Here is a 13,403-nt window from a genome sequence, read left to right as displayed (position 1 = left end):
CACTTAGTTCATCCCTTAAGGCAGAAATAGTACCAACAGGTAAAGGTGACAGGGAGACATCCTTGGGCTCACGGAATCATAACAATTGGAATTGCAGCAGCTGCCGTCCACTGCTTTTCTGCTATGTGCCAGTATCTTTACGTATTAGCTGGTTTAATCCCTTTAACCAACTTCTGAATTAGGTGAACAGAAGACTCCTACAATGACCAAAGCTGACTCTCGAACAACAGTGACATCTCTTCTGGGTTGCTCTAAAAGGCATCTAACCCTACATTGGTATATCTTGCTAATTTTAGGAATCTGGTAACTAGGCCCTGCAGTCTTCAACAGCCCTGGCACCAGATGGCGCTGCCTCAAAAACACAGACCAGTGGCATTTCTGGGCCTAGAAAAAAGAGGCATGGGTGAAGTGGTACAGGGGCCTCAGGAGGAGTTAGGCCTCCGGAGACGGTGGCTGGTATGCCTGTGGCCACCCCCGTGCACTCACACCAGAGCCACCAGACGGGCCAGGCATCCAGCAAAGGCTTGGGGGACATGACTGGCATCAGCCACATCTTGGCAGGGTTGACATGGCGAAGCAATGCCTTCCACTGCTGAGGAAGGACACAGACGTGGAGCCCTCCCTTGGACCAGAAAACCAGTGCTCACCACAAAGCCCCAAGTCCTGAAGCAGACAGCAAAAACCATGAAGCTCTTATACTGAGAAGGGCAACCCTGCACTTGACAAAGTTCACTTAGACAAATCCTCAGGTGCTAATCCATTTCCTGCAACAGGTAAGGCCCACCTATCCCCGGACCTGGAGGTGAGGAGGGAGGCAGAATCTCCTTTCAGAGCAGCACACTGAAGAATGCAGGGGAACACAGCCTGCAGAGTCCAAACAGGGAAACCCTACCGGATAAACCATCAGGTTCCTTCCACAACAACAACCCAGAAACTGCCAGGAAAGAAACCAAGATGAAAGAGGAGGAGGAGGACCACCTAGAGATTATAAGACTTGAAAGATGGAGCAACCCACTGCAATGCATGGACCTGAGTGGGATCCTGATCTAGACAAACAAAATTAGGAGATAATTAGGGAAATGTGAACACTGACCAGCTATCCGACCATACTAAAGAAATTGTTTTAGGTGTGATAGTGATATTGCGGTTACGTTTTTCAAGAGTCCTTATCTTTACAGACATGTACAGAAATATTTACAAATGAAAAGCTATGATGCCTGGATTTTCTCCTAAACAACCCAGTGTAAAGGTGGGCAGCAGGGGCTGTGGATGAATTGAGACTGGCCATAAGTCGGCACTGGTGATGGGGGTTCCTTCTATGTGTAAATTTCTCTGTAATGAAAAAGCGGAGATAAAGAAAAGAATACCTGGACTTCATGGACCTCCACGGTGGGCCTGTTGGAGGGATCTGATGGGGAGAAGCTGACATTTCCATTCAGTAAAGCATTTTATTACTTTCAGATTTTTTTTCTTTCCTAGGACCGAGGCCTAGGTTAAGGAGGGTCTGAAGATGCCAGTTTACCTCCAGACCCCTGCAGAAGCTTTGGAGATAGTCTAGTTGTGCTTCCAGACCAGTTCTGCCATCCTTCCTCACACAAGCATCCTTCCTCCTGGCCCCAGGCTCCCCTCTGTCTCCAGCCACTGCCCTGGGACACCCCCTTTGGATGGAAGGACATTGGCAGGAATGTACTACCTCCTCCCCGTGGCAGTGCTCTCTGACCCTGCTCTGCCTCAACGTCCCCTCCTAAACGGAACAGACACACAGCGACATTCCTTCCCAGCAGGAAGGCCACCCTCATGAAGGGTGCAAAACACTCTGGGTGGCCTTTTAGGACCACGTATTCTGGGAGTGGAGCTCCTGATGTCACACACACACGTCCTTTAGTCCCTCTCAACCATGCCACCTCCTAAAGCTTCATGTGGGACAAAAAAAAGCGCCCACAAGGGCCATGGATGACAGATGACAATGGTGCCTGGAGGGGAAGCCATGCCCCCATGCTTACCATCATGTCAACTTTGCTTGTCATCAAACCTGGCACCACCAGTTCAGCCCAGATCAGGTTCTTCAGCCCAGTTTGAAAGGAAGGAAAGTATTTCTTTTAGAGTCCAACCTACCTCTTGTCTGAGCCCTTGCCAGCCCAGCCCCCAACCCCAGTTTATACTGGAAGGAAGGAACAAGTGGCACCCTACTGAGTATGTCTTTGCGTGGACATGGAGAAGGAACGTCGTGCTATTGGACTGACACTGTTTGGGGGCTCAGCCAGGAGAAGACATTTTCTAGCAAACTGGAGTGGCTTAGAGAGAAAGCCATGCCCACTCCATGCCACCTCGAGGCCACTTACCCAAGGCCCACTGGTAGCCCATGCCTCACCAACTCACCCCCACTCCTTCAGTAAGGCACCCTTGAATTAAAGCAATTTCAGCAACAAAAATCCTACCTTCACTGAAACTATCTGGAGTCCAGGGACTTGAATTATAGACAAATTATAAGAAAACATCCTCAGTTCTCCACTCAGCTTTTGTCAAGGAACTCGGCCTCAGCTGGGACAGAGGTGGCCATGGCTGCATGCAATGGGGCATGAATTTACTCATATTCCTGGGCAAATCATCTCATTATGGCTAGGGGGCAAGTGGGGGCGCCTCCCTTCTCCTGACACCTGCCTGGTCAGTCCAGGACCCAGGTGGCTGGTCAGGAAATGGTCGCCATCACACATACTTCATCCTACCTCAGCCCCATGCTGGCAGCAGTCAAAAATTTGGCCTAAAATAAGAGAAGCCAGGGAAACAGCTCAGCTACAGGGATCCAGCTACAGAGCAAGGTAGGAGGAAGCCGGCTCAAAAGGAAAATGAGTATTAATTTCATCTTAGAGGCCCTAGTTCCAAAATCGGAAGGTGCAGAATCCCCTCTCAGAGGAGCTATCTGACAGACACAAGCTCAAGGTTCCAAGTCTGCCCCAAGCCACTTCCAATACCACCAGGCACACATCCTCCCCACTCTGATTTGCTGAGTAAACAGAGAATCAGGGAGTAACTTTTAATTTTTTCTTTGGTCTCTTTTCCAGAAAGAAAAAGGATGAACGAGGAAGAGGACCGGCAGTTGGTCATTCTTCGTGAGTGGGCCATGATAGTCACACAGGGCCAGGTACAGGCCTAGAAAGATCCATGGAGGGAGGTACAACAGGAGTGGTGGGGGGTATCCACTGCCTCCAACCAACTACCAAAGCCACCTCTCAGAATGAGAGAATGAGCACGAAGAGAGGCCTCAAATACCACTTTTTCCTCCCCAGAGTTCTCCAACACAGAAACTCTCAGTGATTCTAATCCCACCGCTGATGCAATGCTGAAAGTGCCCCAAAATTTCCTTTCTGGATTAAGTCATACCTCTCCTCCCAACACCCCAAACAGGCAAGGGGGTAACCACAGCAGAAAAGTGAGTTGCTTTTCTTTTTTGTGAATGAACAGGAAGGAAGATACACACACACACACACACACACACACACACACACATATTTGCGGGAAAGAACATTCACTAGAGTTGAAGTTAAGCCACATTCTCTTACATTCGCATGAAGAGAGAAAGAAGGGGGAAAAAAGGGGGGGAAATACTGGAATGGTGGAAAGGAAAAAAAAAAAAACACAGAGAGAGAGAAAGGTTTGGTAGCCCTCTCATTACAAGTTGGTTGGGCATAATGTAAACACACTTCTGCCTTGCTTAATCACAGAGTGCCGCCCGTTTAGGTTTCAAAGGCGGCAGTAAATTGGGCGTAGCTGAGTGGAGGCTAAAAATTAACCAGCCATCTCTGTTTCAATTTGTAAGAAAACAAAAGCGGAAAGAAATTATAAAAAGGGAAAGGGTAGGGGAAAAAAAAAAAAAGGAAAAGAGGAGGAGAACTGAACCACACAACCCAAAATGCAGGGTGAAATTGGAAAAGCAAAGAGGAGAGCTGGAACTACTTGGAACACAAAAGGAAAAGGAGATTTTACAGAGTTTTGATTGTTTGTTTGTTTCTTTAAGACCCCTTCCGCAGCAAGGCCCACTCACTGGCATGCCTATGCTGGGGAGAGCCTCTCCGCCCCCCAGCAGAGGTATGGGGGCTGCGGGCATCCATCCGGGGGTCTCGCCACTTCAGCTAAAAAGCGAAGGGGAAGGGACAGTGCAGGGTAAGAGCGCAAGGAATCTCGTGCTCATTTTCACTCTCTGTGAAATTGAATGACTTTTCTCCTCTCCATCAGCCAAATCCCAGCCAAAACAGCTCCCGCCTGGGCATCTGGGCCTCAGAAGCTGCCCGCCTCTGCCTTCTTTCCTCTTTCCTATTCATTCTGTCTCATATCCGGGGGTTTTACACGCCCCTCTCTCCACCGAACCGCTGCCCACCCTGCTTGTGCCAAATCTGGCGTTTCCCCAGGACTTGAGGGGACGCTGCAGGAAAACCAGTACCTGCCCCCCAATACTTCTTCTGACTCATTTTAAATCAGAGCAAGGAGTGATTTTTTTTTTTTTTTTTGTGGTAGTGGTGTTCATCACAAACTCTCACCATCGTGGATAATTCTGGGGCATCCTGGCCCCAGTCCTAGGACCTGCAGCGTCTTTTGGGTAAGATGAGTCCTCCAAAGATGGAGATGCACGAAAATCAGTAACACGGCAAATGAGCAAAGGAACAAGAATGGAGAGAGTGGAGGGAAACAGAAGGGAAAAGGGAACATCAAACGTGCTTCAGGCCCCAGCAGGACGGGCGCACCAGTTAGGCCCATCGCGTCTATGCATGTATCGTTTGGAAAGAAGAGGTATGATAAACAGAACAAATGCCAGCAAGTAAAATAAAATGGGGTGGGCGAAAGAGGGATTGAGAGCAACCTACCCGGAGTGTGGACAAAGTAAGCCAGATAAAGATCCAGTTCTTTGATTGTGACTCCAATGTGATGTGGCTGCACGCACAGGCCGGGGTTCGAGCACTGGGGCGACTTGTAGAGCCGCTCCCCGTCAGTACTTTCCAGGGGGATCCCCTTAAACAAAATCACCATGACCAGGTCCAGCCGCCACACCTTGTCGGCCTGGCGAAGGCAGTCAATCCGCCGGATCTTGCCCTTCTGGTCGGGGTTGGAGAGCACACAGCAGGGGGGCTTCTTGCCCGTGATGGTCAGCACAAAGTCCTCTCGGAACTCGGGCCGGATGTCTTTGCGCAGCTTGGCCAGCAGCCGGGATGCCCACTTCTGCTTGATCTCGGGCTTCTCGCCCAGCAGCTCGTCCTTCACCGCCCGCTCCTCGTCCTTCGACATCCGCTTCTCGTGCTTCTTGAAGTACTTGCGCTTCCGCGCCTGCAGGTTGAACCAGGTGTAGGAGAAGGCGCGGACGTGAGGCAGCAGCGCCTCGATGAACGGGTGGAACTCATCCTGCAGGCGGCAAGCCGGGAGCATGCGGGGCGAGGGAAGACGGGAGGAGGGGAAGACGGGGTGAGGGGGAAAGAGAAAAGGAGAAAAGAAGCGTTAGAAGGGGGGCACAAGAAAAATCGCCTTCTCCTCCTCCGCCCCCCGCACAACAATTTTCTCTTGCGATTGTTCTAGGAAAGTGTGGTCTGGAGCTGCCACCAGCCTAGCCAGCCACTTGCTCCCATCTCAGCCTCAGCAGCCAGACAGAGACACCCAGAGCCTGAGCACACACCTATTCTCTCTCTCTCTCTCTCTCTCTCTCACTCACTCACACACACGCGCGCACAGACAACGTTGCCGTCCACACACACACGCTGCTGGTATCCCCGCCAGGCTCTGTCGCGCCCATGACATCTCCATGTTCTATCGCAGCCTCAAACTCGTCTCAGCTCGCCCCAGCACAGTGTCCAGTCTGCACAAATGCCCGTGGACGCACACGCAGGGCATGCGGGGGCCGCCTCACGCCCGGACACTGGTAGGTTTTTGGCCACCCCCAAGAAGAGAGAACATGACATCCACGAGCCAGCAAGCGAGGAAACGGATTTGGCTTCCCCCTCCCCAGGCTGTTTTCATTCTCTTTTCTCCTGCTCCGACTGGAACATCCACCCCAGCATTTTAAAAATCAGATCTAAACCCTAAATATGTGATTTCAGCTTTGTTATCGACACCAATGCTAATGTTAATCTCAGTAATAAGGAAGAAGACGCTTCTTGTTAACACAAATAAGGTGGTGGTATCAATCAACCACATCAGGGTTAAAAGCTACGTGGGGCATCCTGCGCCCCATCCCCACTGACCCCTTCACCCTCCTTCCCACTCAGTCAGGTGACAGAGGGCCGGGCTCTCAGTTTTTGCTTTTTTTCTTTCTTCTTTTTTTTTTTTTTTTTTTTTTGCTTGTTTGCTTGTTTGAAGTTTAAATAATAATTGATTTCTGTTTACAAAAATAAAACTGGAAAAAATTAAATAATTACCATTGATCTGAAGCACCCGGCAAAGCCCAACGCCCGATTCTGAGCTTCTGGACTCAACAGAGTTGTGAGTTGGGGGCGGGTGGGGGGAGGGGGGAGGGGGAGGAGCAGGGGAGGAAGGTAAATGTTTTAAAGGGGGTTATTATTGGTGTTCTGGGGAATAGGGGCCGGGCTTGGGTGGATTCTCAAACCCTTCCCCCTCCTCCCCCCCACCCATGCTCCACTGCACAGAAGGGGGAAATTAATATTTTTTTTAAAGGAGCAAAAAGAAAGAAAGGTCAGGGATAGCAAGCAGAGAGAGGGAGCGAGTTGGTTACCACACACGCCAGGTAAACAAAAGCCAACAAAAAAATTTTTTTCAGTTTCACCCCCTGCGCATCATCTTCCAGTTAAAAATAAATAAATAAATAAATAAATAAAAGAAAAATATGCAAAATTTAAAAGTCAAAACCTACCTCCCACCCGCCCCCCCCAACACACAACACGCCCTACCCCACCCCTGTACAAAACAAAAACAAAAACAAAAACCAGGAGGGGGAAAAGCGGCAGCTGAAGAAAAAGGCTTTCGGCTTTGGCAGCGGCACAGGGGTATAAACTTCGAGCTGCCTTCCTCCGCCTCTGAGCCTGATCGCAGGCAAAGGGGGAGCTCGCAGATTCCCGGGGAAGAGGACGAGTTCGGACCGGCTGCAGATCGTCGCTGGCAGAAGCGTGCAAAAGAGGGAGGGAGCAAGGGAGGGAGGGAGGGAAGGAGAGAGAGAGAGAGAGAGGGAGAGAGAGAGAGAGAGGACGTGGATGGGATGGGGCTGTGTGTGTGTGTGTTGTGTGTGTGTGTGTTTGTGTGTGTATGTATGTGCTCTGGTTGGGTTTTGGATTTTTTTTTTTTTTTTTTTGCTTCTTTTCTCTCTCTCAAACTCCCTCTCTCTCTCCCCTTTCATGCTCAATCCCCATCCATTTGCTTGTGCCAAAGCCAGTAAAAAAGGGGGGGGGGAGGAAGGGGGGGAGGGAGAGAGAGAAGGATCCACCTATTTGGCAATGAGACATCCTCGAGCAGCCAATGGCTGCGTCCAAGGGGAGGAGGGAACCTGGCAAGCCGAGAGGGTGGGGAGAGCCCCCGGCAGTTGGAGACCAAAAACAATTTGCCCAATCGACAAGTTCACGTCTAATGAACAAGCAAAGTCCAGCAGTTATGAATTTTTCATTCCAGGCTCCCACTCGGGTCCATTTGGCAGCGGCCACCCAGCAAATCTGAAGGGGGTGAGGGGGACTAGGACTGAGGAAGACACAGAATTTTTTTTTTAAGCCAGAAAAATAAATAAATAAAGGCTTGACTCCGGGGCGGGCTGTTGGGCGGGAGGGAGCCCCAGAAGGCCTTGGGGAAAGCAGCTGCGCCTTCTCTGTGTTTTGGTTTCAGTCTCTTTCTCTAAGGCCCGCACACTCTTTTTCTGGTTCTATTTCTTTTTTTGTTTATGGGACGCACAGGGGCGAGTGGAAGTTTTCCTCCCTGGCCATACACACAAGCCTGCCTGCCGTGCTATGAATAGAAAGAGAAGAAGAAAGAGAGCTCGGAAAGTGTCGATGCCAGCAGCACTTCCAGGGCAGGGACCTGGCGCCCAGGGTGTAGCCACCCTTTCCCCCGGTCTGGCTGCTGCTCACAGGAGCACTCCCAGACGAGGCAGGCAGGCCCCCCAGCACCTCATGCACGGCCTCCCTCTCCCCAGCCCCCAGCGAGCTCAGTGCCTCCCTCGGCGGTCCACACCCAGCCACGCACGCTCCATTAGCAGTGAAGAGGGATGCCAACGCAATGCAGCTCCGCTCGAGAAACTGCAACAGTTTATTAAAATAGCCTCCTGTCACAGCACTCCACTGACAAGCACTACACTCAGCCACAAACACAACAGCCAACCCCAGGAGGAAGTGACAAAGGCACGAAGATGGACACTACTTCCAAACACAGAGTCCTGCCTATGCACGACGGCCACCACCACCACCTCCTGAACTCTTAATTCTTTGCTTTCTCCAGCTCTGCCCTCTCCACTTGATCTGTGTTTAGTGTTTCTTGGTTGGAGGAGAGGGAACACTCACCTACCTGTGCCCCGTTCAATTCAGACTAAAGGGCCCAAACCATATGGAGCAAGATGCAAGAGCATGAAATAAGAACCCTAAATGAAAGGGAGAGAGCTAATAAAGGAAACGAGAAAGCAGAAAAGAGCTCTATCAGGAAACGTGAGACAACCTTGGGGAAACTGAGTCAGCAGGAAGAGCTCCCCAGGGGAACCCCTGCTCTGGACCTTCCTCCCAGACAGGAAGGTGAACATGGGGGAGAGAAGCCAGGAGTGTGGAAGCCTCCACTGGGTCCTCTCCTCCGGCAGGGGCTCCTGAGCAGCCATGCTTTAGGCCTTTGAGAAGCAGTAAGGAGGAGACAGTTATTAAAGCAATGGAAGAGCAGAGGAGGACGTGAACACAGACAGGGAGAGACTGATGCGACTCAGAACCCAGTCCCTCCAGCTGCCCTCTCCCCAGGCGAGGCTCAGCCCTCAGCTGGCAGCAGAAAGGTCACTGCTCACTCTCGCCCCTTTCTTCCCCATCTGAAACCCTGTGCTCGGCGGCCTTTACGCTCAGCGGAAAGGTTCGAGGAAGAGGGCCCGGGGTGTGCCCAAACAAAACATGTAGCCCTTGGCTGGCGCTGGACCCAGACCACAGGAACAGTGCTGCCCAGCACCTGGGACCCCAGTCCAGGCCCTGACTGGCCTGACTGGCCGAGAAAAACAGTTAGAGGCGAGAGAGCAAGAGGCAGGTGTCACTGCAAGACAGGCCTCTTAGGGTGGTGTTCAATAATTAACATCACGTTAATAACCAGCTTCGGTCCAATTAGTCAAGGATATTAGCTGAGTAACATAAGGTACCAAACCCTGTCTCTCTCCACCTTGAGAGAAGCAAAGTTACTTTCCAAAGATGAGATGAAACAAACAAACAAAAATAATAAAGATGAGATGGTAGAAACTACAAGTGAGTTTATATTTGGCATGGGGGTGTGTTTTTCTGGTATTCCGATTCATACTAAATATTAGACACCAAACAGAAAACGGCCAATGTGAGCCTCCTAGAGAATTCTAACATGTTCCATCTCACAGACCACCATGCCGGGTGCTAAACATGGGTCGATTCTGAATCTGGTGGTGCAACTGGGTAGGTGGCAAGGGAGATGGTGGATGGAAGGATCCACTTGTAAGTTAGGGAAACAGGACAAGATCCATGATTCACTCCTGGATGAAGGGAGAGGTCAAAGGTCGATGGAGTGGTGGAGAGACTGCACATAAAAGTGGCCCAGGAGGACCAACGGAGTGTCTCAATGGAGCCGCAGGGACCCACTGCACCCCCTCAATTCTCCCTTAACAGGAGGAGCAACAGGCACTTCCCAGGGGAGGAACAGGGAAGGAGAACAATCATCAATTGTCCTTCACCTGCCAGTGGCCTGTAAACTTGAAGGTGGGCTGAGAGGATTCCCAGGCAGCACTCTCCCCTCACCCTGCTCCCACAGAGGCATCTGGCTCTCGGGGGAGGCCCTCCTGGGTGAGCAGCCAGGGTATTTCTAATGACTGGGTCTCTCTCCCTCCTGTGGGGCACACAGAGAAGAATCGCTCAGGTTCCAATAGAAACACTTGGCGAACCCGACCCCTACAGCCCCCTCCTCCTGAATGCCACTGATGGCGGCTTTCGGTCCTGGACACGCCCCTCAGAAACCCCAGACAAAAGGGGACTGTCCCCCTTTTGTTAAGAGAGTAGAGGCTCCTGTTGGAAGATTACCTGTCCCAGTCTCGGTCTTGGCTGGGAGCTCAGATACTCTGCACCCTGCACCCCGATTAGAGCCAAGGCAAAAAAAAAAAAACCTCTGAGGATTCAAGGCTTCTCCAGGGCTGAGCCACCCGAAAATGTAAGGGCTCAGGGGATGGAGGGAGCAAGGGGACAGGCAAGCCTTGGAGAAGGAGAGGGAAGGGGAGAAAGGGAGAGAGAAAAAACGGAGGGGTAAGGAAGCCAGTGATGCTGGTGACAGTAGCGAGCAAAAAAGAAAATTAAAGACAACAAAGAGGAAAAATTAAGGAAAAGCAGGGAAATTTGAGGGGAAAGGTATTTTCCCTCATTTAACAGAAAAATCCCAGAAGCCAGAGATTAGACTTTTAAAATTCACATGGGCTTTTAGTTTGTGGAGAGGAATTTTTCTGCCTTTGTGAGAGAAAGGCCTCTCTCATTACTGTCACGTATATAGAATTTGATTTTTTTTAAAACAACAACAGTTTTCACTGAAACATTTCTGAAATACCCATGCTGGTTTCAGCCATCACTAGGAAAAATGTGCCTCCAAAAGAAAAAGAATGAGCAGGCCGTAGGAAGAAGAGGAATAGGGGGAGGGAGAAAGAAAGAGAGAAGGAAGCCCAATCCTGAGAGAGAAAGACAAGCTGGGCCCAAAACTGCAAAGAGAGAGAAGGACAGAGATGGAGGGAAAGAAGACGCAGCTGAAAAGGAAAAATGAGCAAGGAGAAAAGATAAGGACTCTAGGACAGGGGGAAGAAGAAGAAGAATGAGAAGGAGAAGGGGAAGAAAAGAAAAGAAAAGAAAAACTAGCTAAAGTGACTGCTTCTAGCTTGAGAAAGTTAAATGTGTCGTTTTCCAAAAATCCACAAAACAAATGAGGCCTTCTGGATTATTTAAGGGAAAACAGGGAAATGTGTACAGAATCTCACTCATATACACAGTACTCAAAAATCTTCAAGGAAACAAAATAATTTTCCCAGCCTGAGACAGGTTTTACAACTGGCCTATACCTGCCAATAGTGAAACATCTAGAAGCACAAGAAGTTATATCTTTAAAAACAGGGCCACTATTTGGAGGTCACTTTATCTTTAAAAAAAAAAAAATCCTATTTGTCCACATCCTGCTTGCTTTAAGGCTCAGATTTATTCTTTCAGACCCTGGACACATGCTAGTTTTATATATGTCCGTGTTAATTTAGATAACTATACACAGTGCAAATAACTGACAAAACCTACATAGGAATTACCAGATATATCAGGATCCATTTTACTACTGCATCTCTGCAGCCTGGGTGAAAAAAGATGCAGGAAATTTTAAAAGGCCACAAATAGAACCCTGATTAGCCTGTCCAATTCCTGGGATTTTATAATTCAGCGTTGGCCTGAACCGAAAAGAAGCCAACTTCGTATCCCTGAGATCTTCCATCTTGTCCCACAGAAGAAGGGATACAAGAAAGCAGTGGCCCGACTCCCGGACAGAAATGGAAAGAGAACCGTAGGCAGCAAAAGGAAGGGGCCGGCTGCTTATCTGAGAGGTGGGTGGGGCCTCCCCTCTCTGGGGGGGCAGGCAGGCAGGGGCTCTGCAGCCAGAGTAAAATCATCCAAGAGTCTGGAACCGCCAAGCATGGAAACCAGAATATGCACATTGCGAGGAGGCTCGGAGAATTTGGACAAAGCGGGTTTTTGGCTGACTTGGGCCTGTTTTTCTCTGCCCAGGAATGGCGGACCGGACGGGGGTTTTCTAGCATCCTCAGCTTGCTGAATGGATTTGCCCCGCACCCCTTGCTGGGTCTAGGATGAGGCCTGCCTCAGAACCAGGCTGCACACTCCTATAAACCAACACCCACCCCCTTCCCTTCCTTTTCTCCTCCTGACTACAAACCGGGAGCGGTGGCCTGGGATCGGGCCAACAGGCAGCCTCATTCTGGCTCCAAACACCACCCTGCTCCAGGCACATCTCCCCTCTCCCTCCTGGCACTGAATAAAATCGGGCAGGAATAGAGGTATTGGGGAAGACGATCTATTCTCTCTAGTGCAACTGGAAATTGTTTACTTTCATCCTCTACAGAGTATGGGAAACAAAACCCTAGTCTTTAATTCACTATTTTGCTTGAAACTTTCTTATGTCACCAAACAGAAGTAAAAGCCGGGAAGGTCAGAGCCCAGTCGTCCATTCAGGGAGCTATGTGAGGATGGGACCCTCCGAAGATCAGAATGAACGAACGCACAGGACAGATGACAGCCAAGGGCTTCAAGGAGCAAGGGCAGTGCGAAGAAGCCTGAGCCTCACCCACCAAGTCGGTCTGGAAAGTGTCACTCCATGGTGGTCAAGGGCCCGGGAAGAAGGAAGTACCCCACAAGCCAACTTCACAACTTTCTCTAAAGAAAAACTGAAAAATTGACAAAAGGCATGGGAAGGGGAGACTAGCAGGTGAAGATGAGGTCTGTGCCCGGCGCATTGAGAAAATATCTGGAGGGCAAGAGAGGAGGCCAGAGCAAATAGCAAAATGTTGAAAACTCGCCCAAGGCCCGGCTGCCAACTACTGACCCCAGAAAAGGCTTGGGGATCCTCCAGGGAAGACGGTCCTCTCCCCTGTCCCCACCATTCGCCCTGCACTTTGGAGACAATTCCTGTGGTCTTCCCAAGTCCTCTTCATGAGCTCCATGAGTTCCGTCAGGATGTTTTGACACCCCCTTGCTTTGCCAGGTCTATTCCCCCTGCCACAGGAGAGAAGAGCCAGGGCAAGAGGAGAGTTTCTCTGAGCTCCGGGTGCCCTCTGCCTGGTCTGCACTCCCCTAGACCCAGAGAGAACCTCTTTCTTGCAGTTGCTGTGGCAACAGGCAGTGCCCAGAGCCTGGGGCAGAGAGCGGGTGGCCAGGATGGGAAGAGCCCAAGGTTTTCACTGCTCGAGGGCTCAGGGGAGCTGGATGGGCCCTGTCCAAGCAAGCGGCTTCCCCCAAATGTACAGTTTTAGGAGTTGGAAGGAAGACATTTTTCAATCCCTCAAAATGTATTGTTCTCCCCAACTATTTTATTATCAGAATCATTGCCAAGGAAACCCGAGAATCCTTATTCCCCTGGTGTCTAGCCCCTTCGGAGGCTGGCACCAGGGTGCCCAGAGCTTAGGACCATGCCCACCCCTCGGCCACAATCCGTCCCTCACGGGCTCCCTTTCTTTCTTACCCTCTCTCCCCCTC

The 13,403-nt window shown here is 50.5% G+C and overlaps 1 protein-coding gene across 7 annotated transcripts in view; it reads right to left on the bottom strand.

The window, feature by feature from the left end:
- Nucleotides 1–13,403, bottom strand: part of NFIX (nuclear factor I X) — a 95,867-nt gene that overhangs the window by 62,413 nt on the left and 20,051 nt on the right. The window contains exons 1-2 of one of the 7 annotated variants that reach the window (XM_007171969.2): nt 6,399–6,549; nt 4,860–5,391 (exon numbers count right to left, since the gene is read on the bottom strand). In XM_007171969.2, the coding sequence (XP_007172031.2) occupies nt 4,860–5,391; nt 6,399–6,401 (535 nt within the window). In that variant the 5' untranslated portion in view covers nt 6,402–6,549. Of the gene's footprint in view, nt 1–4,859; nt 5,392–5,736; nt 5,885–6,398; nt 6,550–13,403 lie in introns of those variants that run through there. The other 6 variants (XM_057540485.1, XM_028163893.2, XM_057540484.1 and 3 more) reach the window with 6 other exon arrangements.

The sequence above is a fragment of the Balaenoptera acutorostrata genome, chromosome 2 (assembly GCF_949987535.1).
Source record: "Balaenoptera acutorostrata chromosome 2, mBalAcu1.1, whole genome shotgun sequence".
Classification (NCBI taxonomy): domain Eukaryota; kingdom Metazoa; phylum Chordata; class Mammalia; order Artiodactyla; family Balaenopteridae; genus Balaenoptera; species Balaenoptera acutorostrata.
The sequence above is the reverse complement of the archived record's forward strand: the minus strand, read 5'-3'. Positions and strand labels throughout refer to the sequence as shown.